Consider the following 24,394-nt stretch of genomic DNA (forward strand, 5'->3'; position numbering starts at 1 on the left):
TGGACATAAGTAACATACGTAACTGTAGAACACAGCCATCGTGGCTAGTAGCCATTGAAAGCTTCATCTACCATTCTAGTCATCTTTTAAAGCTATCAAGTGACAATAATATTTTTATTCTGTTTATTTATTTCGCAAAATTTATATACCACCTGATTGCAAAATAAATAAATAAATCCCTCAAAGTGGTTTACGAAAAAGGATAAAACAATGACATTATCAAGAGTAAAAAAATAAATAAATCCAATGATAGCCTATTTGAAATTCTTTGAAGAGAATTTTCACACTGCAGAGGTGGCCCGTCCCATTTTGCGGCCTGAGGCAAAATGGGAGGGTGCTGTCCCCATGCCTTGCTTACTTGTGGTTGTGCAGCAGCAACAGCAGTGGTGGCAGTGGCAGCTTCTGGGGAGATCTAGTGAGAACCTGTTGGAAGCCTCTGCCGCTTCTCCTGGCTTCCCTGGTGACGGCGGGCAGGGCACCCATGGGGACACTGCCCTGTGGGATTCTGCCACCTGAGGCAGCTTCCTCAATCTGCCTCATGGATGGGCCGGCCCATGTCCTCTGTAAAGCAGGACGTGTGGCCTCTTCAGAAAGTGCTGTTGCCGATGCCTTAAAGCTCAGCCATTGATTTCCTTTGCCCAGCTGCTGTTCTTCAGCGCCAGCACCAGGTGATGCAATGAAAGCAGGAGATCAACGTAGAGCCTGTACATGTCTCCAGGGAGGGCCGGCCTTCGTAATTAAGGACATTTGAGGAGCTGCAGTGGGCCCGACTTCCATGCCAAATTAACAGCCAACAGCAAGGCCTTCTCTGGTTAATATTTAAACAGTGTTTTTAATGTTTATAAAGTGACTTCTCTTCTTGACACTTGAAATGGGCCCCTTGCAGCCTCGGCTGCAGAAGGAGATTTATTTTATTATTATTGTTTTATTTACTATCGACACCTTCTCGCTGGGACAGCAGCACAGAGCTGCAAATCTATACCGAATGACCCAGCTTGAAAACAGTTCTTTATCCGAAAACAGGCTTCAAGAGACACTGCGAAAGCAGACGTCACAAAAAGGGTGACTGCCTGCCAGACTCCTTATTTTATCATAGCTGAATTTTCGGAGCTGGTGCTTGGCCAATTGGCACCACAGAACAGGAGTATCTTCGACCCTGTCCTTGCTCCTTAAATGTCCTCAGTTACCAGGACCATCCATCCTTTGAGATATACATTGGCTCTGGGTCCATCAGCTGTAGTGTTGACAGGTCAGGAGCATCCCAGATCTTGAGATTTTGGGGCCCAGACCTGATACCTGGGGGCCGCCCCTGGTGATGTCACTGGGCTAGCCCTGGAGATGGAGGTTAATTGGGAGAGTGGAGTAGGGCAGGTCCTCTCTGCAGTATTTATGCTATAATTTGCAGCCCACTCTTTCTGGGCTGAAGCTTCTTAGCTGCATTCACAGTTTTCTCGTTTTATTAAAGGCGCTGTCGTCCAACTGGAAATTCAAGCCCTCTACCTGCCACCTGCAGAGAGCCAGGCAAACCTGGAGACATCAGGTCAGACTCTGGAGGTCTGGCATTGCTAATCCCCTTCTTTTATTGCACTGTGTGGTGGTGGCACTGGAAGAAAGCAGCAGCTCAAAGGAAATCAATGACTGAGCTTTAAGACATCGGCAACAGTGCTATGCCTTCGTTCTCTTCTTTGGATCTGGCTGCCTTAACTCACTGAAAGGAACTGCAAATACAGGAGCTTAAATCTGGCATTGGAAGATTGATTTTTGGAATACCCTTTGAAAAATATTTTTAAATTTGCATTTGTGGCCCTTTTCATGACTCGTGATTTGCATGCACAATTTATCTGTGCCGTGTCAGATGATAAATTCTGCACACATGGATCTGATTGCATTTGTTCAGAGGCATACCATTTTTGCAACAGATCCCCCTGACTTTCCAGTATGCTGAGGGAGGGAGGGGGAGAGAGAGAGAAAACCGCCCCCCACTCTACCCAATTTCTCAACACCATACATAATCTTGGATGCCTCTTCCGTGTCCTTTATTCTTTCTATGTTGCAAGCCGCCCTGAGATCTAATGATGAAGGGCAGAATACAAATTTAATAAATAAAATAAATAGCCTTCTAAGCGAAAGATGCCCAGACTAATATCTAGGGTAGATACTAGCCTGGGCGCCCCACAATCCTGTTGTGGTAAGCAGTCTCTGGGGTTGCCTGTCCATAAATCAAGGCCTGGCTGAACTTGCCTGGGGTTGGAGGCAATTGTTCATTGCTTGTTCGACTCCTGTAATCTCAGCGGCTCTGGCAACTGCTTAGCAAATGGGGCAGCTTCTCCCTTAACAGCTGAGGATCATCTTGCGCCCGGAGGCCCATGGAATTGATGGCCTCCCTAATTTTTATCTCTGCTGTTCGAACTACAGATGTTTCTCTCCACCACAAAAGTGTCCGATCCTCCTCCTGATATTTACGAGCTGTTTGCTCTCCTTTGCACCCCGAGGTCTTGGGTTCCACAGGTGGCTAAGCTTTGGTTTTCAGCCTTTTCGGTTTGTAAAGTTGTGCAGCCTGCAGGACCGACGACTTGGCTCCTCCGAGCTTTCCAGTGTGATTCCAGATCTGGGCAGAGTCGTAAATTGGGTTGGGGAGAGCGATGCTGCTGCTTCGGCACAGCTGCTTGAGGGCACTGCTGTGCAGAGATTCCAGGGATAGTGGAGCTCATGTTGTGGGGCACTGAGAAAAACACACAGGCTTGCATTTGTTTACATAGGGTTGAGAATGTGTTAGGCATTTGGCACAGGTGCAATAAGACCGGCAATGGAGAAATGTGCCCGTCATCTGTTGTGTGGGTTAGAGAGCTTTTAATCATTGCTCGCAATTCTAGATTACAGTTCCCTGTACTTTGTCTGTTGAATGCAAGCTGATTCCATGGGGTAGTGGAAAAGACTGGGTGGGGTGACTGACAGTAATGTGTTGCATCCAGCTAAATTTTACCCAGAGTAAGCCCACTGAAATTAATGGACCCAAATTAGTTACGTCCATTAATCCAAATGGATCTACTCTTGCCATACTCATACTCTCCTACATTACTCTGATGAAAAGAGAGATGTCCCATTCCATAATGATAATTTTACTATTTATACCTCATACATCTTACTGGGCTGTCCCAGCCACTCTGGGTGGCTTCCAACATATATAAAAATACAATAGTCTGTTAAACACTAAAAGCTTCTCTAAACAGGGCTGCCTTCAGATGTCTTCTAAAAGTCAGATAGTTGCTTATTTCCTTGACATCTGATGGGAGGGCGTTCCACAGAGCGGGTGCCACTACCAAGAAGGCCCTCTGCCTGGTTTCCTGTAACTTCGCTTCTCTCAGTGAGGGAACCGCCAGAAGGCCGTCAGAGCTGGACCTCAATGTTTGGACTGAACAATGGGGGTGGAGACGCTCCTTCAAGTATACTGGACCGAGTCCATTTAGAGCTTTAAAGGTCAGCACCAACACTTTGAAGTGTGCCTGGTTCCCTGTAACTTCGTTTCTCACAGCGAGGGAACGACCAGAAGGCCCTCGGCGCTGGACCCCAGTGTCCGGGCAGAATGATGGGGGTGGAGACACTCCTTCAGGTATACTGGACCGAGGCCGTTTAGGGCATTAAACATTAAAAAACCTTCCCTATACAGGATTGCCTTCAGATGGTTCAGGGGTCAGATAACACATTTCTCCAATGAAAATAGAGGCATCCTAAGGAAAAGTGGGACATTCAGAATCAGAAACCAGGATGGCTTCTCTAAATGAGGGACACCCCTGGAAAATAGGGACACTTGGAGGGTCTGCATACTCAGTCCTGGTACCTCCCACCACTCCTCTTTGTCCAGCCAGTCCCTGACAGTGTTTCACAGACCCCCCCCCCATGCCCCTCTTTGGAATGCAGTGCAAAACCCGAGCCCTCTGCTCTTCCCTGCTAGGACTTTGAGGGTGTTTCATTAAACCGTTGATTCTCTTTCGGTGTGCAGACAATTTCTGATGGAAGTGTTCCTCTTCTGATTCCCCCCCACCCCCGCCCGGTGTGGAGGAGAGCCTCGTTCAGCGACCTTTCAGAGAGCTCTCAGAATGAGAAAACAAACAAGGCTTTAGCCTTGACTGGCAGTTCCAATTAGGGAAGAGGCAGGAGGGTGGCGGTTCTGTGCAGAGGAGGCCTCACCTGACGCATCTGCTGCGATGACTGGCAGGTGCCCCTAGCCTGGAAACAGGACTGGATCGGCCCACCTGCTATGCTAGCAGCTGGTAGGATTTTGTCCTTATTAGATCCTATGTTTGTGTGTGGGGTGGGAGGGAGGAAGCAGCTGCTGCTTCTGGGGTGGGGGTGATGCTCACCGGTGACGTTTCCCTGCTCTTTTGCTTTCCCCTTGGAGATTCTGTGATCTACTTCTGTTTGTGCAACGGACAGAAAAGCTTTTGATCTTTGTGAGTTCAGAAGCTGATGATAATGATTCCAATCGATGGCAGGAGAGTGCAGGGAGAAATGTGCCTTTATAGGCACCAGGGGGGTGGTGGAGGGTTATACTGGAAACGGAGAGCTGCTCAAATGTAGCAGTGGTCTTGCGGATGTGACGGTATGCGTTGGTCCTAGGATGTGGATGGCTGAATCCTTGCCTTTCTCTAGTATAGGGATGTGGGAGATTCGATGGAAAAAGAAGTGAGAATTGCTACACTTTGCGTCTTCGTCTGTGGCCAGACTGAATGGAAATCAGGCGAGGAAATACGATCAGTATTTGTTGATAAAATGGCTGTTTTTAAGTCTGCAAGCAACACATAATTACTTTTTAAATGATGTTTTGATGTTTCCTTCACATTGAAACGAATATAAGTTCCTTATGTTACGTAAACAGCTTCGTAAGTTATGTAATTTACATAAAATAGCAGGCAGTGAGATGAGTAACATAGTATTTGGGAGAAACTGAACTGTAGGGGAATGGAAACAGTTCTGTTTCTGAGAAACGCAGGTTGGAACAAAAACCACTTCTTTCTTACATCCCAACTTTTGTTCCCTACTGTGCTCCTCAAATTCATGGCCTACTCTGAGTTAGCGGCAGCCCCTGGAAAAGTGGCTAAAGAGTACCTCCCCCACCTTGTACACCTACTTGCCCATGGGCTGATCTGGTGGCTTACTATGAAACTGTTGAATAGGCCGTGAGTAAGAAATGAGTTAATTTTCGTTATTCCATCCATAGGTATTTGCCACCATTTTATTTTCCCAGAATGCCTCAGGCACTGTGTCGTTTCAGGGCATTCTGGGGGGAAAACCTGGTGGCTGCCCGTGGAGGCTGTCATTTCTCCCAATCAGAATGATGTAACATTTGGGGCATTCTGGGAAAATAAAATGGTGGCTGCCTGGAAGTGGTTGCAGCAAGAAGAGAAGAGAGAAAAGGCCATGGAAATGAATCTGACAAAAACAAAACAAAACACCAATCTAAAATGAATGAATAATGAAACGTGTGTATGTTGGAAAAATAACTGGAATAATGAAATGAAATGATTCCCCCCCCCCCCCCACAGCTTGTATCCCGGGTATAAGTCCAGTATCTAACATACGTTTGTGCCGGATACAATCTGCTAAGTCAGGTATGGGGAACCTTTGGCCCTTCAGATGCTGCTGAACTACAGCTCCCATCAAACCTAGCAGGCACGGCCAATGGCCAGGGAAAACAGGGGTTGTTGTTCAGCGACATCTGAAGGACCATACATTCCTCCACATTTGTGCTAAGTACAGCTGGTGTGCAAACTTGATTCATGAACAAAGGGGGCAGCCCCAATAGCTTCTTTGCGACCATGGCTGCCATTTCCACAGCTACTAAACTGAGAGGGCTGAACGTCTCCCTTTGCTCTGGCCTGAACCACAGAAGTCTTTTTCTTCCTTAGGAACTCACATTCATATCTGACTCCACTTTTGTGTATATTTCTATCTGTGGCGAAGTGGTTGTGGCAGGGCCGTCTTAAGCATATCCGGCGCCGTGGTGCAAATATCTCTCTGCCCCCCCCCCCCCGTTTCCCAGAGTTGTCAACCTTTTTAAGGGACGGACGGACTTCTGTCTGACTCACTTACATTGCGTGGTCCGACGCGGACTCAGCGCTGCACGTAAGTAAGAGGCGTCCAGATGGCTTTCTGCGTCCTCCCACAAAGCCTCCCTCTAAGTGCCCAGCGACCCTTACCTGCCCCCGTCCGGGGAAGTCTGCTTGACAGGAGGGCCAGCAAGCAGATCAGGTGGCTCACCGGCTGTCCCATCCTCGCTCGGCACCGGGATTGCACAGGGCGCTTCCCTGCTCCGCTCGCAGACTCCGCAGGGAGGCGCACAGGCAACAATGCGGCCAGAGAGGGGCGGGAGAGATACGCCCCCCACCCCCGCCCTGATTGCACCTGCCAGGCACCCAGGCAGCCCCAGCAGGAGGGGACGCAAAGGGGCTTCCCTGAGCCGGATGCAGCATGCTCTGATGGGCGGCTGAGAGGACAGGAGTGGGCTGCCCCAGAGTGGGGAAGGGAGCACGCCTTGACTTTCCTTCCCGGACACTCAATCTGTGGCACCCTCCAAAATCTGGCGCCCCGGTGCCCCACACCACTAACGTCTATGGGTAAGACGTCCCTGGGTTGTGGGTTTGTTTGTTTGTTTGTTTGGAGTGAGGAGGGGTAACTGCTCATGATAGCGGGTAGTGCCTTTGGCCCCGCAGGCACCCAAGAACGTATGTTCATCATCAGCACACCCATGCTCTTGAGATGGGGTGAGAATACTGTGAATGGGGAGGGATTTCCCCTCTTTCTCTTTCTCTTCAAAGTGACTTGCTACTGAAAGGAGAGCTCTGGTGGGCTCCATACAGTCCTGGTGTTTTGTCTGTGGAATGTGGTTTGTGGTTTTTATCTCAGCATAGCCAGTGGTATCGGATAGTGCATCTTCACCAAGCACAGCACATGCCCTTGTGTTTATGTGCAACTCAATCCAAACCAAGATCGGTGAAGCCATATCCAGCAATTTGTGGCTTGCTTGGCGAGCGCGACTGGGTGGAGGTTTCTTCTGTTTCCTTGTCAGTATTATCTGTTTCTTCTTCACTGATTTCTTCACAGGAGAAGCCTGTCTGTGCGGCTTTTGTGGGGAGAAGTATTTGTCTGTGTGTTCCTCAGTGGAAAAACTTTGCTTGCCTTTGAAGATGATCACGTGGTACTCTCTGTTAGCCAAAAATCACAGCCTGCTACACAACAACTTCACCCGCTCTCTGTGATAGGCAAGGGGTGAGAAATCTGATTCCGTTAACTTTTAAAGGTGACCTTGCTTAATCTGGATTTTCTGAAACAATCTGCAAAGCAAAACACAGCCATCCTTCAATAGTTGCGACGCTACAGATTTTGCAGTACAGTTCTCTGGCCAGGTAATGTGCACACAAAAAAATGCACACGCTCAGTTAAAGTGTACATAAAAATGCAGAAGTTAGCAAAAATGTATGTTAAGGGAAATTGCTTTGCAAAAATGGGCATATCGGGCAAAATTGCATACAAACACATGCCTGTTAGGAGAAATTTACACTAAAACAGGAATTTTCATGATGACTTAAAATTCCCCTCTTGCAAATGGATGTGGAAATATGAAGCAATGGAAGACTGAAAAAATGAGAAACTTAGAGAAGCCAAAGGTGACACATTCACCCATCCCTTTCTGTGCATATTTTTAACTATGGAATAGGCTGTTTGGGGAAGGGTACCCAAATGAGGTGAGCTTTCGCTCTGGGGTGCTTACAGATGAAATGTTCATTGAGCATCCATTCTGATCTGTTTTCAGGGAGGTTAAACAACATTGGCTATTGAATGGGTATTCATCCTGATTTGTTTTGCACGGAAGTTAGATAGCATTGGCTACTTAATGGGCACTCATTGCGATTTGTTTTGCAGGGAGATGAGCCAATGCAGGCTGTTTAATGAGCATTCATTCCGATTTGCTTGGGGGAGACTGGAATATGTTGGCTATTTAGTGGCCATTAATTCCGATTTTGCTTGCAGGGTGGCTCAACAATGCTGGCTATTTAATGAGCATTCATTCTGATTTGCTTGCAAGGAGACTAGACTATGTTGGCTATTAAATGAGCATTGATTCCAAATTGCTCGCGGGGAGGTTAGATTACATCAAAGTGCACGGCATCCCAAACTTTCCAGTGTATTTCTCCATCACAGCCTTACCACCAGAAGTCTAATCTTTTGAAGGAAGCGGGTTTGTAGCTCAGTACACTGACTGGCAGGAATTTTCTTCCCCAGCCTTACCTGGAGATGGTGATTGGACCCACTAGCATCTTCTGCACGCTGAGCAGGTGCTCTGCCACTGGGCCAAGGCCCTTCCCCATTTCCCCCGTATAAATGTTCATGCATTTATACGGAGCCTTTCCCCCCATCTTGGAATCCCAGGTGGCATCTTGTGGCTCACAGGCAGTCTCCCATCCAGGCAGTGACCCAGACCCAAGCCTGCTTAGCTTCAGCAAAGTGGTGGCCTCGCCCACCTTCAGATCTCACCCTGGACTTGAAAAGCCGAGTGCCGCAGCTGGGATGGTTTTTGGCATTTATATAGCACCCAATTAACCATGCCCTCTGGGCATTGCTCAAGTCCAATCGATAACATACAGATACAATTAAGAACAATGAAAAGTCGATAAAATACAGATGTAACGAAACGATAATGAAAAGCAATCGATAGGAAAGCGGCACCAGAAGAAAATTAGCGCAAAACCGTATAGAGTGGCATAAGATCAATAAAGCAGCACCAAGACTCAACAAGAAGGATGATAGGTTGCTTTTGTCTTTTTTTTTTTTTATAACACAAAAAGGTTTGTCTAGGAAAGAGGCTGCAAAAAAAAAAAAAAGTTTTTGTGGCACCCTTGCTTCTTAGTTTTGCTGGGGCAAAGCTTGTACTTAGCTTGCCTTTGTGTATTATATGTTTTGCATGCTTTCCCTGACATTAGCTTTAATCTGTACAGTGGTACCTCGGGTTAAGAACTTAGGTCATTCTGGAGGTCCATTCTTAACCTGAAACTGTTCTTAACCTGAAGCACCACTTTAGCTAATGGGGCCTCCCAGCGCGGCACAATTTCTGTTCTCATCCTGAAGCAAAGTTATTAACCTGAGGTACTATTTCTGGGTTGGCAGAGCCTGTAGCCTGAAGCCTTTGTAACCTGAAGCATCTGTAACCTGAGGTACCACTGTATATGGGCAGAGCAGCATTATTATACTTACCAGTGTATAATAGCCTATAGGCATGAGCTTTGAGCAATACTGCCAGCTTGTGGTGGGTGATTAGCAGGGCTGTGTGTGTGTCCTGCAAGTCTACAGTTAGAGGAACTGGGCAGATCATTCAGCACCCTGAGGCTTCTGGCACTTATCTGAAATTCATTCTGACTGTGCAGATAAAATATCACGGATAGAATTCTACAGGATGTGGGATTAGTGTATGAAAACAGTCACAATTAAATGATCCTCAGGCACGCACCTCCAGATGGGGGAGATGTCAGGTGGTATCCTGGCACCCAGGCATCTTCACTTGGTTGCAAGATAGTCAGCTGTGAAATGCGCCTGGCGCCTGGCTAATTTCAAACGCTGCGGATGACCCTGTCATGGTTGATGGGTGGGTGAGTGGCACCTGCAGGGGTGGGCAATCGTTGGCCGTTTTCAGTTGACGCTAACCTGAAAGGTGGCCAGGCTTGACTTGGAATGCGTCCACATGCTGTGTGTGTGTTGGGGGCAAAGTTCATGCATGAGCGCTGCCCTCTGCCCCCCAGTTGATGTTCACTAGCAGGGAAGGATCATGTTGCACCAGCCCGAGAGCCAGCAACTTGGGGCCTCGCAACATGCTTCTATTTCAGAGAGCTGTGCCTGTTTTCAGGGATGGGGGCGGGTGGGATGGATGGAGGATCAGATGCATCTCTGTTCCCAAAAGAGGCTGCAACTTCCTGCGTAATTACCTGAATAAATGCTCTTGACATAATAAGTAGGTACTGCTTGCAAAGCCGAGTGCTGCGGTTGGGATAATTGAATTAGTCGATGTGGGTGGCTCTCAAAAGAGAGTGTAGACATGAATATGTGTGTGTGCGTGTATGTGAAATATATATATATATATAAGTTTGATCTTCCTGCCATAGGGACATAAACATTGGCCTTATAGCAGTTCAGGTTGCTTTGGTCACCAGGCAGAGGATTGTCTACTCCGACAGGAAGCGGCTCTGCAGGACCTCAGGGTGAGAAAGGTCTTTCCCATCACCTGTTCCCTGCTTCTTCTTCTAACTGGAGGTGGTGGGGATCAAACCTGGGACCTCCCCACTTGCAAAAGCAGGTGCTCTGCCCCAGAACAACACCCCCTCCCCAAACAAGCCAGCTTTTCTGCCCTCCTTCAGGGCCCCTGTTACAGAACTGTGCCACAGGCCTTGAGGTCAAATGCATCCATCCGCCTGCTGCCAACAGACATGGCCTCCCCCTTCCCGTCCGCCTGTGAGCATCAGTCGGGGGCACTGTGGCTGGAAATCTAAACACTTAGCTACCCTTGCTCCATCCCTATTCTCACAACAGCCCCCAGGCATTTCTCCCACAGGATTAGGCCTTGCCAGAGGCGTTTTCCTCTGGCTGCACACAGCATTGATTTACGCTGCAACATTCCCCTATCTTGAGTAAATGAAAGCATGGTACAGCCTGTTGAGAAAAGTCACTGACGTAAAATGGGAATAGCCAACAAGATGCCCTCCGACTACCACACGAGATTATTGGCCATGCTGGCTGGGGCTGATGGGAGCTGGAGCCCAACAACATTGAGTGGGGGGCACCATGCTGACTGGTGCAATAGCCAGCCATAACCTTCTACCTGCCCCTGTTTTCTGGGGTTTGTTTATGGTAAATATGAAGCCCACTTTGGGTTTTTGTAGTTATGAAGGGGCACATTGAGGAGGAAATATTTCTGGGGCCCTTGTAGGCTTAACCTCATCCCCATCATTATTCAGCCCAGTCATGTGGAATGTTCTTCATAGAGTCACAGAATTATAGAGCCGGAAGAGACCTCTGAGGGACATCTAGTCCAACCCTATTCAGTGCAGGAATCTTAATTAAAGAATCCATGACAGATGGCCACCCAATCCCTTCTTTAAAAGCTCCAAGGAAGGAGAGTCCACAACCACCCAAGGGAATCAGTTCCACTGTTGAACAGCTCTTACCATCAGAAAATTCTTCCTGATGTTTAGTCGGTATCTCCTTACTTGTAACTTGAATCCATTGGTTTGGGTCGTAGCCTCCAAGGCAGGAGAAAATAAGCTTGCTCCCCCTCCATGTGACAGCCCTTTAGATATTTGAATATTTTGATATTTAATATTCTTCCAAAACAGATGCAGCAAGCATCTTTCAACCTTTTAACACCTGCTGAAAACTTTTTTGGTCTTCCAGGTTTATGCAAGGCAATTAAGAGCACGTCTTTCCAATAATAGTTCATTGACTTTGATTTTAAATTGTTTAATGTTTTTTTTTATTATATATAGATATTATTGTAAACTGCTTTAATATTAAAATATATGGGGAAATAGCTTGCAAAAATATAAGGCAAAACTGGCATCCAGACATGTGGGGATTGGGAGATACGTACTCTTAAAAAATGATGACAAATTATTTATGATGACTCTATTTCTAAAATCGCATGGAAATGGGGCAAACTAAATTTAAGACTAGGGAAAAGGAGAAACTGAAACTGACAGGTCTGTCCATCACTAGTTTTAGGCACCAGTGAGGGAAAAACGTCTCTGGGAAGTTGTCTCATATATACATGAAGACGAGAGAAAGAAGATGTAAAGAAAAGAGGGAACATCTGTTTACAAAAGCCCAGGAGAGAAAGACAAGAAGCAATGTGTTTGGAGCTGTGGCAGAGCAGAATTTGGCTGGATACCAGGAGATGCTACCTAAGCACAAGGATGCACATTGTTCGAAGGAATGGTGGGATCTTCTTCCCTGGAGGCTTAAAGAAACAGTTGGACCTCTCATTGAATGGGTCTAGGAATTTGTGCTTCCCTAGAGGCCAGCCTAGGACACCCATGGTGTGTGTGTCATTCCTGCCATTCTCAGGGCTTGCTGAGACAGCTCAGGACTGCACCATGCTGGCCTTGGTGGGACAATTGGGCAAATCCCAAGAAGATGATCCTGGACACAATGGCTATTTATCCCTCCAATGTCAGAGGCAGTAGATGCCTCTGAAAACCACTTGCTGGGAATCTGTGGACCTCCCAGAGGCATCTGGTTGGCCATGGTGAGAACAGGATGGTAGACTAAATGGGTCTTTGGCCGGATCCAGCCTTGCTGTGCTATTGAAAAAAAAACCAATAGCATAGTATCCAGTCCATAGAGAATGGGAATACGTATTGTTGGAGGGATGACTGCTGTGCTGTTGTTCTTTCCCAGATGTTTGTTCCAGCAGAAGAAGAGGGAGCTGATGGTCATGACATGACACCATGTCTCTTAATGGTTTGGGGGAAGGGCCATAACTCAGTAGTAGGCGGCTGCCTTGCATGCAGAAGTTCCCCCGTTCAATCCTGGGCATCTCCAGGTAGGGCTAGGAAAAGACTCCTTTCTGAAACCCTGGAGAGCCACTGCCAGTCAGTGCAGGCAATACTGAGCTAGATGGACCAGTTGGTCTGACTCAGTATAAGCCAGCATCCTATGTCCTTACAATTACAACTTTGGTAACCCCTGAAGAAGGCTATAATCTGACCTGTCCTAAGGCAGCTCCCTCTGTTCCTGATTTTCCAAGTGGCCTCGTAAGGCAGCCTTCACTTGCAATACATTGCAATAATCTTACCTAGATCTTGCCAGCAAATGGATAAGCTGTGGCACCATGAGGTTTACTTGGGAAGGGTCAATATTGACAACTTGTTCCTGGTGCAAGAAATGAGCTACTGCTGTACGATGTGTTGTGCTAGAAAGATGCAAATTCTGCCCTTGCGGAAATCTGTTCTGAGGAGGAGGAGGAAGAAGAGGAAGAGGCTGATTGTGGCTTCCACTCACTGGTGCTTAGACTCTGGCAGTGTGTATGTGTGTATATATATATATATACTGAAAACCTCCTGGGGACTTGCTTGGGTCCAATTATGTTAGACGAGCGCATTACCAGCACTCGTTTTGCTTTTGGCTTGCTTGAAGTTGCTTCACTGACACACGTCAGCATTGCATGGTGTTCCTGTGACAGAATATGGCAGCTTACCTTGTTTTTGCACTTTCCCCCTGCAGCCTAGCCTCAGGGTTGCAGCAGGTATAGCAGGAAGCTGGAGATACTGATGATGCTGGAACAGCAGTAGCATCTGCTAGTGCAGCTATAGGAATAGGAAGGAGATGTTGCCCAGGGCTGTCTCTCCCCCATCTTGTAAATATGGTGTCTAAGGAAGGAGTGATTCACCCTCCCAAGAAAGGAGAGGCCCCCGAAAAAACATGATCCCTCGTGCTCGAAAGAAGCCTTGCAAGCCAATTTCAGGCTGTGTTCACACTCCTGTTTACTGTGCGCTCACTGATTTTTCAGCACTGGATTTTTAATCGGTGTTCATGTGATGTTATCAAAATGCATACTCTACCTATCTTGCATGGTATTAAAAATGTTTGCTGCTGCCGTTTCTCAACCTAGCTCCAGCTATTCGTAACTGGTCTCTATCCAAGGTATGAACAGCTTTGCATAAGGTAAAAAGGTAAAGGTAAAGGGACCCCTGACCATTAGGTCCAATCGTGACCGACTCTGGGGTTGCGTCGCTCATCTCGCTTTATTGGCCGAGGGAGCCGGCGTACAGCTTCCAGGTCATGTGGCCAGCATGACTAAGCCGCTTCTGGCGATCCAGAGCAGCACACGGAAACGCCGTTTACCTTCCCGCCGGAGAGTGGTACCTATTTATCTACTTGCACTTTGATGTGCTTTCGAACTGCTAGGTTGGCAGGAGCAGGGACCGAACAATGGAAGCTCACCCCGTCGTGGGGATTCAAACTGCCGACCTTCTGATCGGCAAGTCCTAGGCTCTGTGGTTTAACCCACAGCACCACCCGTGTCCCTTGCATAGGGTAATGAATGGCAATTCCCATGTAGGGAAAAAAAGATGTTATTTTTGCCTCTTTCTTTTGCACATCCTCCAATTCAGTGGTGGCCTGTGGTCACTGGTGCAGGTAGCACAGAAGGCAGGGGGGCCAACAGTAGGTGGCACTGGAGCCAATGACAGGCAGAGCCAATTCTAGCTTTGCCCTCATTCTCCTCCCAGATGAATTCTACAAGGGAAAAACTGGGACAAAGGAGGAGGAAGCTGACAGCCCGTGCCTTGGCGCCACCCCAGGGGCTGGTTTTAAGTAAGAAGACAGGCGGGTGAGCCTAATGGACCAGCCTCCTCTGCTCAGATTGTACTTATTCCTGACCTCTCATTTTACCTTGGTGCAAACGGTGATTTAATAAGCTAGTCTGATTGGTTGATGGAGCAACTTTTAAGTCCCGGGTGGGGTGCAGGAGGTCAGAAATGCTTCTTGCTTTTCTCTTCACAAAGTTATCCAGAATCTTTTGGCATCACACATTTTATCCTATTGCAAAAAGCCGCTGGGAGTCTAGCAGCAGCTTCCATTTATTTGTGCTGGCTGCTGTTCAGCTGCTGTTTTGCACTAACTATGATGTAGTGGCATGTTGCCCATTAAGGGAGGTGAGGTGAGGGAGATCACAGAACTAATAAAGTCCCTACCCTACCACGGCCCAAGGCTTATTCTATTCTCCAGGCCCTGCAAAAGAATTGCTGGATAGTAGCCCAGCTGGGGACAGTGATTGTGTTTGAGCAACTAGCCGATCTGTGGCTGTGCATCTCCAGTCCAAAGGCCCCACTCTGTGTTTCAAAGAAACTAGCAGGTTGAAGGGTAGTGCTTTCAATAGCCTTTTGTGCACAAGACAAACCTTGATTTGTCCCCATGTCAGACTATAAATATGAGCGAGTACAGATGGGAGAGACGAATTAGCATAAAAATATTAACTCCATCAGGCTCTGCATTACATTCTTGAGGACTGGAAGCACAAGTTGTCTTAATACAAGTGTGGGGAACCTTTGGCCCTCCAGACATTGCTGAACTACAACTCTAACCAGCCCCAGAAAGCATGGCCAACGGGCAGGGATGATGGGAGTTGTAGGGCTGGACATTTTTTTTGCCATTTTTAAAAGGCAGGCTTTGAGTCTATTTGCTGTATAAAAAGAGCTGTTTCAAAAAAAGATATATCCTGACTTTCAGTCCAATGAAGGGATCACTCAAATGATCTTCAAAGTATCTTATGACTGTAATAGCACATGGATATGCAAACCCCAAACCCACATAACTCAGCAGCCTTCAGTCTTCCTTGGCCAATGTATGGGGCCAGAGTGAGCTTTCCTTCTGCTCTGCAATCCCAGGGTAACTGGCAGTCAGAGTTGCATATTCTTTCTGGCAGGGAGGAAGAGGAGGAAGCAAGCTTGCTGATGGATGAGGCCAGGCTGCTTCCTCCCTCCTCCCCTCCCTCCCTCTCTCTTTCTCTTTCTCTTTTTCTTTCTCTCTCTCCTTTCCACTCGCAACCCACTTACAATAATGTTCTTCCTGGGGTGCAATTTGGGATGTTGGAGAATTCCGACAAAAGCAGAAATGGGAGGAGAAATTGTTGGTGTTTGTTTATTCACCCCATGTCCAGAACGGAAATCAATCCATTGGATACGATCAGCATTCGCTGCTGCTGTTGCTTTTAGACCACAAACGATATGCAATGGATCACATTCCCTGGCCGGCCATTTGCATTGTGTTTACTTTGCATTGAAATGATTGGGGTTGAATAACATAAAGACTATGTAATTTGCCATAGTAGACAGTGGTGGAAGATGAACTGCAGCAGAATGGAAACAGTTCCGTATGTGATGAATATGAGTGGGTGGGTGTGCAATGGAAAATAATGCCTTCCTACATCCCTAAGTGCAACCTCCCAATAGTCTTGAGTCCTCTGGCTTGTAGCAGAGACCAAGATGTGGCTCCCTGCAAACTAATGCCCAAGGCCAGAACAACCCAATCAAATAATGATAATGATAAACAAACCTAGCTAATACATGGTCCTTCATCAATCACAACAATCACAGAGTTAGTTTAATCATGAGACACTTATCACAAGCAAACAATTCTAACGGTAATCAAAGCCCCCATTACTCATTGTCCATAAGGCATGAGCTATTTAATAATCCATTCGAATTCTACTTGAATTAACTGGCAAATAATTAAAACTCAAGGACCGGGAGAGCAGCCATATTTCTGGCCCATTCCAGCATCTTACAACATGTGACCATCTTTGAGCATCTCTCTCTCTCTTTCAATATCCCTGTATATCAGTTGCTGTTGAGCATATATAGAAATTGTTGAACCTTTATTTTAAAAACTCCCACAAAATAAATCCCAATTAATGGACCTTTTTATGCCATTCTTCTCTAAAATTCTCAGGATGACTCACAACTATCATAAAAAAACCAGAAACAAGACTAAAAGCTCAGTTGCAAGAAACAGATAAATATTCTCTAGGCAGAAGCAGTGAAACAGCATCTTCTGCAAACATTAAGCTCTGGGTGGTTTAAACAGATAGGGCAAGTGCATGTGATAGAGGTTCCTTGAAGGGGCCCAGCAAGCTTGGCTTGCTCAAGCCACGCCCCCTATATCAGAGCTGACACTGATTGCTGCCCCAGACCTCCCCTAAGCACCAGTATACATTGTTGAAAGCTGTATCTCTACCTTGGGGATTCTGTGGCCTTCTAGACATTGCTGAACCATGACTTCTCATGATTAGCTATATATAGGGGAGAAACCCTATTCAGTGTGCACTTAAAGTCAAGTTCACACATCATGAAACAATATGGGAACCAAAACAGGGCCATCCTTTGAAATTTGTCCTAAACCGAATTTTGCGATGCAATTCTCTAATTAAGCAATGTTTGCAATAATGCATATTTTAGGGGGGAGTGCGCAGGAACATGAATGTATTAGGGAAATAATTTACAAATATGCATTATATTACAGAAGATTGCTTGGAAAAAATGTGTGCATTAGTCAAAGCTGCATTATACAAATGTGTTAAGAAAAATTCACTCTGAAATGCTGATGAATTTTCAGAATAATTCTTTTTTTTTTTAAAGCAAATTGCTACTAAATGTGGAGACCAGAACTTATGATTGGAAAAATGTGAAACAGAGTGAACTGAAATTAGCACATCCTTCTATCCCTAAATACACTGCCCTCTTGTACTGATGTAAAATCCAGTACATAGATTTGTATTTTGGATTACAGGTAAATACAAAGGAAAGCCACAACATAGAATTAATCTTGGTATGACACTATGGCAAGATATTAGCTTTGCCCTTGGGGGCATTTTGGCGGTGGAGGGGTGTGAGATGACCCCCGTCCACCTATTGAGTCACAGTGGCCCTCCTGTTCTCTTGACAGGTGAATGGGGCTTCAAAAATGGGGTGAGGATAGTTTTGGTTCCACATTCGTTTGCAGTGTATGCATGGCTTTGTTTATGTCTTCTGGCTGTTCCTGAAAGTGAGTTGTACTTTGGTCTTTTGTCTTTTTCTGTTTTATAGCAAATTATTATCTGGATCATCTGGACTCCTAGCTTAGGTGTGTGTTTCTGATTTTTTTTTGGCAACAGATGTTCTTGTAGCAAGAACTGAATGGGGAGACCCTCAGATCTCCTACAGCAGGGGTGGGGAACCGTAGACCTTGGGCGCACACTGCATGTGGCCCTTGAAGCATCTATATTTGGCCCTCAAGACCCTCCGCAGGCCACACCCCTTGCTGGCCTTGCATTCCACTTGATCATTGCTGCCTAGCTGGAATGTATTTTTGAACTTCTTTGGATAGAAAGGGGTGTGTGTGTGTGTGTGTGTGCGTGTGTGTGTGTGTGTGTGTAGGGAATAGCTGTACAAAGGTAAAATTTACATTTCTGGCCCTGCCCACTTTTCCCTCTGGCCCCACCCATCACTTGCATGAGGCCCTAGGAAGGTTGCCGAGAGGGGAATATGGCCCTCAGACTGGAAAACCTTCTCCCCACTCCTATACTGCAGCCTTTCCAATGCTGTGATTTTTTTAAAAAAGAAAATAATCCTGTTCCAATATTTGATGGAGAGGAAAAAAATCTCTGAAATTAGCAAAAGGGAAGGGGAGGGAGAATGATCACGGGCTCCCCTAGTTCAGTATATTAAATCAGAAACCTCCTCGTGTTCGCTGGAAAACAGGTCCCAGCAAGGCCTCTATTCTTGCTTTAACTCTCCTTGCTCCTACTGGCATTTAACTTCCCCTATAATTTCCCTGCTCTCACTTGTCAGCAATATTTACCAAACACGGCGCTCACAGGGTCGTTCAGTGGATTAATGCTCAAAGCCGAATTCCACCTCTTGGTCCAATGCAGCAGGAAAAGTGTTTCCTTTCTAGGGGGGGGGGGAAGGCTTAAAAGCTCAGATGCTTGGAGTTTGCACTCAAGAGTTTCTCAATGAGATTATTTAAAGATGCTGCCGCAGGATTCTGAGGGCTGTGCAGCATGCTTTTATGGCTGTTGATGACGCCGCGCATAATTCCCAGGTGCGGGTGCTTCCTTGTGGATATGAGCAAGCACAGTGGTTTGGATTAATGGACCGGCAAACTGCCTGTTGTTATTGTGGGTGGGGGGATGTGCAGAAGGAGCATCTCCACAGTTCAGGGTGTTCTAGAGTGGGATAGCCAACATGGTGCCCTCCAGATGTTGTTAGACTCCCAACTTCCAGCACCGGCCAGCAGGGGCAACAGTGAGGAACCCTGCAGGGTTGTAGTCTGGCAACAGCTGGAACAGAAGCGCAAAGCCTCCAGACCGTCTGCTGAATTAGATCCTTGATCCATCTGGCTCAGCAGGGCTGACTTGCAGCGGCCCTCCATAGTTTCAGCAAGGGGGTCTCTCCAGGGATTGAACCTGAGACTTTCTGTATGCAAAGCAGATGTGCTTCCACTGAGCTGTGGCCCTCTAGTTGTTGCTGGATTCCAACTCCCATCCGCCTCAGCCAGCTTGGCCAGTGTTCAGCCATGATGGGAGAAGTGCTGGAAATTCCCCAGGTGCAAGGCATGTTTTGAGACTGGAGCAGGTCCAGCTGCAACCATGTGGATGCCAGCTTGGTGATTGACATCTCCATCTGGCTGGCCCCTCCAGCTTTCTTAAGCAGGTAAACAGAAGAGCTTATTTACTGCATTTATAAAGGTAAAGGGACCCCTGACCATTAGGTCCAGTCGTGGCCGACTCTGGGGTTGCGCCGCTCATCTCGCTTTATTGGCCGAAGGAACCAGCGTACAGCTTCCGGGTCATGTGGCCAGCATGACTAAGTCGCTTCTGGCGAACCAGAGCAGCGCACGGAAACGCCATTTACCTTCCCGCCGGAGCGGTACCTATTTATCTACTTGCACTTTGACGTGCTTTTGAACTGCTAGGTTGGCAGGAGCAGGGACTGAACAACAGGAGCTCACCCCATTGCGGGGATTCGAACTGCCGACCTTCTGATTGGCAAGTCCTAGGCTCTGTGGTTTAACCCACAGCACCACCCGCGTCCCTTACTGCATTTATATCCCAGCCGTACCATCATTCTCGAACAGAATGCTCCTGGAACCATTCAAAAACCAAGGCGCGGCTTCCGATTGGCTGCAGGAGTATCCTGCAGCCAATCAGAAGCTGCAGAAGCTGCGCTGGACCTTTGGCTTCTGAAAATGGTACAAAAACCGGAACACTCATTACTCTCTAGGATTTCCACCTGATATCTTGATTTTTTATCCCTCACCCCCTGTTTCTTGTGCTCACCCCACAGTGCATTAATCTGGTGAAAGAGTAGCCATTCTTTTGTCTTATCTTTCAACTCATCATCTCCAAATTATATAAACAACTATTGGAATGGGATACAAGAGAGGATTTGGTGAAGGGCGGGATGGTAAAGTGGGATAGAGACCTAGGATATAATATTGATTACAGTAAATGGCGAACACTTTGGAGGAAGGGTATGAAATTCACAGCGTGTGCAACCCTCAGAGAAAACCTAGAGAAGATGGTGTACCGTTGGTACTTGACTCCAGCAAAGTTAGGTAAGATGTATAAGACTGTCGATAATTGCTGCTGGAGATGCAAAGATAAGATTGGGACTTTTTTCCACATGTGGTGGACTTGTGAGGCAGTAAAGGAATTCTGGGGAAAGATTTATGATGAACTGAAAAAAATCTTAAAATATAACTTCCCCAAAAAACCTGAATTGTTTCTCCTGGGTATGATTGAAGAGGAAATAAAAAAAACAGATCGAACCTTCTTCCAATATGCGTCAGCTGCAGCCAGGATCTTAATTGCACAAAAATGGAAATCCCCTGATATTCCCACGATTGGAGAGTGGCAAGTGAAATTATATCAATATATAGAACTAGCGAGATTAACACAGAAAATAAGGCAAAATAACACCATGAAACATAAAGATGAATGGAAGAATTTTTTAATTTATGTTAAGAATAATATTGGTATTAGTATCACAACAGCAGAAGACAGTTAACACCCTCGATGTATAATACAATTGTAAACTCTACTGCAAAGATTATATGATGGTTATGTAATTCCATACCAAGCTGAACGGAAGTCTGCTTTTTCTCGTTTTTCTCTTTTTCTTTCTTCTTTCTTTTTCTTTTTTTTTTCTTTCTTTCTTCTTTTTCCTTCTTTTTATTCCAATTTGGAATAAAATAGGATTTTCTGTAATTCGTTTTCTTCTTCTTTCTTTTCTTCTTTTTGACTTTTTTACCTTTTTAATTGTGTGTATATATGTATCTGATATATGATCTGTAACGTGTAACTTTTTTCTAATAAAAAAAAAAAATTAAAAAAAAAACAAAAAAACCCGGAACACTCATTTCCATCATTTGGGAGCCAATTTGTTCGGGAGCCAAGGTGTTTGAGATCTAAGGTACGACTGTATATGGTTCACTCCCATGTCAGTGAATGCCTAAAATGACCTTGTGAGGCAGGTTAAGAGACTGTGGCTGGCCCCAGGTCAATCAGTAAGCTTCCTGACTGAGTGAGGAATTGAACCCTGATTTCCTAGGCACTCTAACCACTACACCACACTGGCTTCCTAGAGTACTTCTGCTATAGGACAGCTATATAACAACAACAACAACAATTTTTTTATTTGTTCGCCATCCATCTGACTGGGTTGCCCCAGCCAACTCTTTAAATTAAGTAGGTAAATAGATATGGGTAAAACAAAATGTCACTTGGAGAGGGAGCTGAAATATTTTCCTGGAAGCTTGATTTTGTTTTATTCTGGATTGTTTTATTCAGTGTTTTAATGTGTTGTAAACCACTTTGAAATATATTATTTTTAATTTAAGGTGGTATAGAATCAAATTAATAATAATAATAATCTCACTGTAAAAAGAAAAGCGTGTAGACATTCTGTTGTGGAGACCTAGGTTTAAGGTGCCATTTGGCGATTAGCTTATATATCTGAATTTCTAACACTGGGAATTGTAGTAGGGTTACCATATGTACAGAATTTCCCAGGTGTACCTAGAATACTGTAGTCGTAAGCAGTGTCCAAATGGAAATTGGCAAAAATGTCTGGGAAAATCCAGACATAAGGCAACCCATGTCTGCAGTGTTGTTTTTGCTGATTTTCCTTAAAAATAGCTCAAAAACATCAGTTTTTTGGGGTGATTTTGCCAAAACAGCTCAACAACTTTGCCCCCCCCCCAGAAAAAGCTGAACAACTTTGCCAAAAGTTGTGTCCAGATTTTCACTTTTTGAAATATGGTAACCCTAATTGTAGTAAAATGAGATCTGGGAAGCCAAAGGCTCCCCATTTATCATCTAGAAGCTGCTACTATAGCTGAGCCAATGTAACGATCCAGGTTGCTTTGTTGTCTCAAGACCAGGTGAAGAAAAATATAACGGCATTTGCTGTGAAAGATTTGTGGAAGACATAGGTGAGAGGTTGATCAGCCAGGGTGTCAGAGCAACATGTTGATAAATCTGCATCTTACCCATCAACTTGCCTCTTTGATTCTAGAGCTCAGGTGGGAACCTGTGGTCCTCAAGGTGTTTTTGGACTGTGGCTCCCATCAACCCTGACCATTGGCAGTGCTGGTTGTGGCTGGTGCAGTCCAGCAACATCTTAGAGTACTGCAGAATTTTGCTTGACTGTCTATTTGGTTGTGAATGTAGGATAAGAGCATCGCTGGCTGCGATGGCTGTTCTGGCAGCTAGCAAAAAGAGCTCAGGCTAAGAAGCCTAGCGATAGCATAGAATCATAGAATCATAGAGTTGGAAGAGACCACAAGGGCCATCGAGTCCAACCCCCTGCCAAGCAGGAAACACCACCAGAGCACTCCTGACATATGGTTGTCAAGCCTCTGCTTAAAGACCTCCAAAGACGGAGACTCCACCACACTCCTTGGCAGCAAATTCCACTGTCGAACAGCTCTTACTGTCAGGAAGTTCTTCCTAATGTTTAGGTGGAATCTTCTTTCTTGTAGTTTGGATCCATTGCTCCGTGTCCGCTTCTCTGGAGCAGCAGAAAACAACCTTTCTCCCTCCTCCATGTGACATCCTTTTATAAATTTGAACATGGCTATCATATCACCCCTTAACCTCCTCTTCTCCAGGCTAAACATGCCCAGCTCCCTTAGCCGTTCCTCATAAGGCATCGTTTCCAGGCCTTTGACCATTTTGGTTGCCCTCCTCTGGACACGTTCCAGTTTGTCAGTGTCCTTCTTGAACTGTGGTGGCCAGAACTGGACACAGTACTCCAGGTGAGGTCTGACCAGAGCAGAATACAGTGGCACTATTACTTCCCTTGATCTAGATGCTATACTCCTATTGATGCAGCCCAGAATTGCATTGGCTTTTTTAGCTGCCGTGTCACACTGTTGGCTCATGTCAAGTTTGTGGTCAACCAAGACTCCTAAATCCTTTTCACATGTACTGCTCTCAAGCCAGGTCTTGTATTTGTGCCTCTCATTTTTTTTGCCCAAGTGCAATACTTTACATTTCTCCCTGTTAAAGTTCATCTTGTTTGTTTTGGCCCAGTTCTCTAATCTGTCAAGGTCGTTTTGAAGTGTGATCCTGTCCTCTGGGGTGTTAGCCACCCCTCCCAGTTTGGTGTCATCTGCAAATTTGATCAGGATGCCCTTGAGTCCATCATCCAAGTCGTTGATAAAGATGTTGAATAAGACCGGGCCCAAGACAGAACCCTGTGGCACCCCAATAGTCACTCTTCTCCAGGATGAAGAGGAACCATTGATGAGCACCCTTTGGGTTCGGTCAGTCAGCCAGTTACAAATCCACTGAGTGGTAGCATAGTCAAGTCCGCATTTTACCAGCTTCTTTACAAGAATATCATGGGGCACCTTGTCAAATGCCTTGCTGAAATCAAGGTAGGCTACATCCACTGCGTTCCCTTCATCTACCAGGCTTGTAATTCTGTCAAAAAACGAGATCAGGTTAGTCTGACATGACTTATTTTTCAGAAATCCATGCTGGTTTTTTTGCCTTTCCTATTGGAAAGCGCAAAATGAGACACAAACACAAAATGCTTGTTTAATATTGAGAGCTTGTAACTTGAGCTGCGGTGCCCCAGGAGAAAATTGCTAATAGGCAAAGCATAATTGCGGAGTTGGAGTGTAGGTGCAAGGAAGGGGGCGGGGGAGGAATCCATTTATTCCTATTCAATTTATAAAGCCCCATTGAACGCAGCTTTAAGAACTCAGGATGGCAAAAAATGCTGTCGCAAAAAAATATGGTGGGTCCTGAAAATAGTGTCAAGTAAAGGGGTACATCTTCATCGTTCACTGCAAGCTGTATAATGACATTGCCAGACATACCCCTGTGGTGAGAGGGGGTTCCACAACTTTGGGGCTGTCACAAAGAATGGCCTCTTCCAAGCCGCCAACCACCCCAAGCTTCTGAGGGAGAAGGAACTACCAAGAGGTAAAGCTGGCCCACTCATGGGGCAAAGTGAGGCGACTGCTTCAGCCGGCAGAATCCACAGAGGCAGCAGATCTTGCCTCCAAGGAATGCATTGCCCCAGGGCCGTCTTTACCCAGGGGTGCAAGGGGTGCGGTGCACCTAGGTGCCGAATTCTGTGGGGCGCCAGGCGTCCGCCGCTGAAGCTGCCTAAGCTCTCTGGGATGTTCAACCAGTTGACCGCAATCACTGGGTCATTTCCATTCTCTTTTGTGGAAGAGCTGCAGAAGCAATGTATCCGGCGGTGCCTCCTAGTGGTGTCTTTCATTTTCACATGATCTCAAAAATGGAAGACTGTGAGCTGTGCTCCTCCAAAAACTCAACAACTTTGACCTGCCCCCC

The 24,394-nt window shown here is 46.1% G+C and overlaps 1 protein-coding gene across 9 annotated transcripts in view; it reads left to right on the forward strand.

The window, feature by feature from the left end:
• The window catches only part of PTPRU (protein tyrosine phosphatase receptor type U), a 368,985-nt gene that overhangs the window by 29,006 nt on the left and 315,585 nt on the right, over positions 1 to 24,394 (forward strand). Inside the window, exon 1 of one of the 9 annotated variants that reach the window (XM_077932047.1) lies at positions 4,101 to 4,271. The exons of the other annotated variants lie outside the window; for them this stretch is intronic. Coding sequence (XP_077788173.1) covers positions 4,259 to 4,271 — 13 coding nt within the window. The 5' untranslated portion in view covers positions 4,101 to 4,258. Of the gene's footprint in view, positions 1 to 4,100; positions 4,272 to 24,394 lie in introns of those variants that run through there. 9 annotated transcript variants of the gene reach the window in all.

Source organism: Podarcis muralis, chromosome 7 (assembly GCF_964188315.1).
Source record: "Podarcis muralis chromosome 7, rPodMur119.hap1.1, whole genome shotgun sequence".
NCBI classification, from domain to species: Eukaryota; Metazoa; Chordata; class Lepidosauria; order Squamata; family Lacertidae; genus Podarcis; species Podarcis muralis.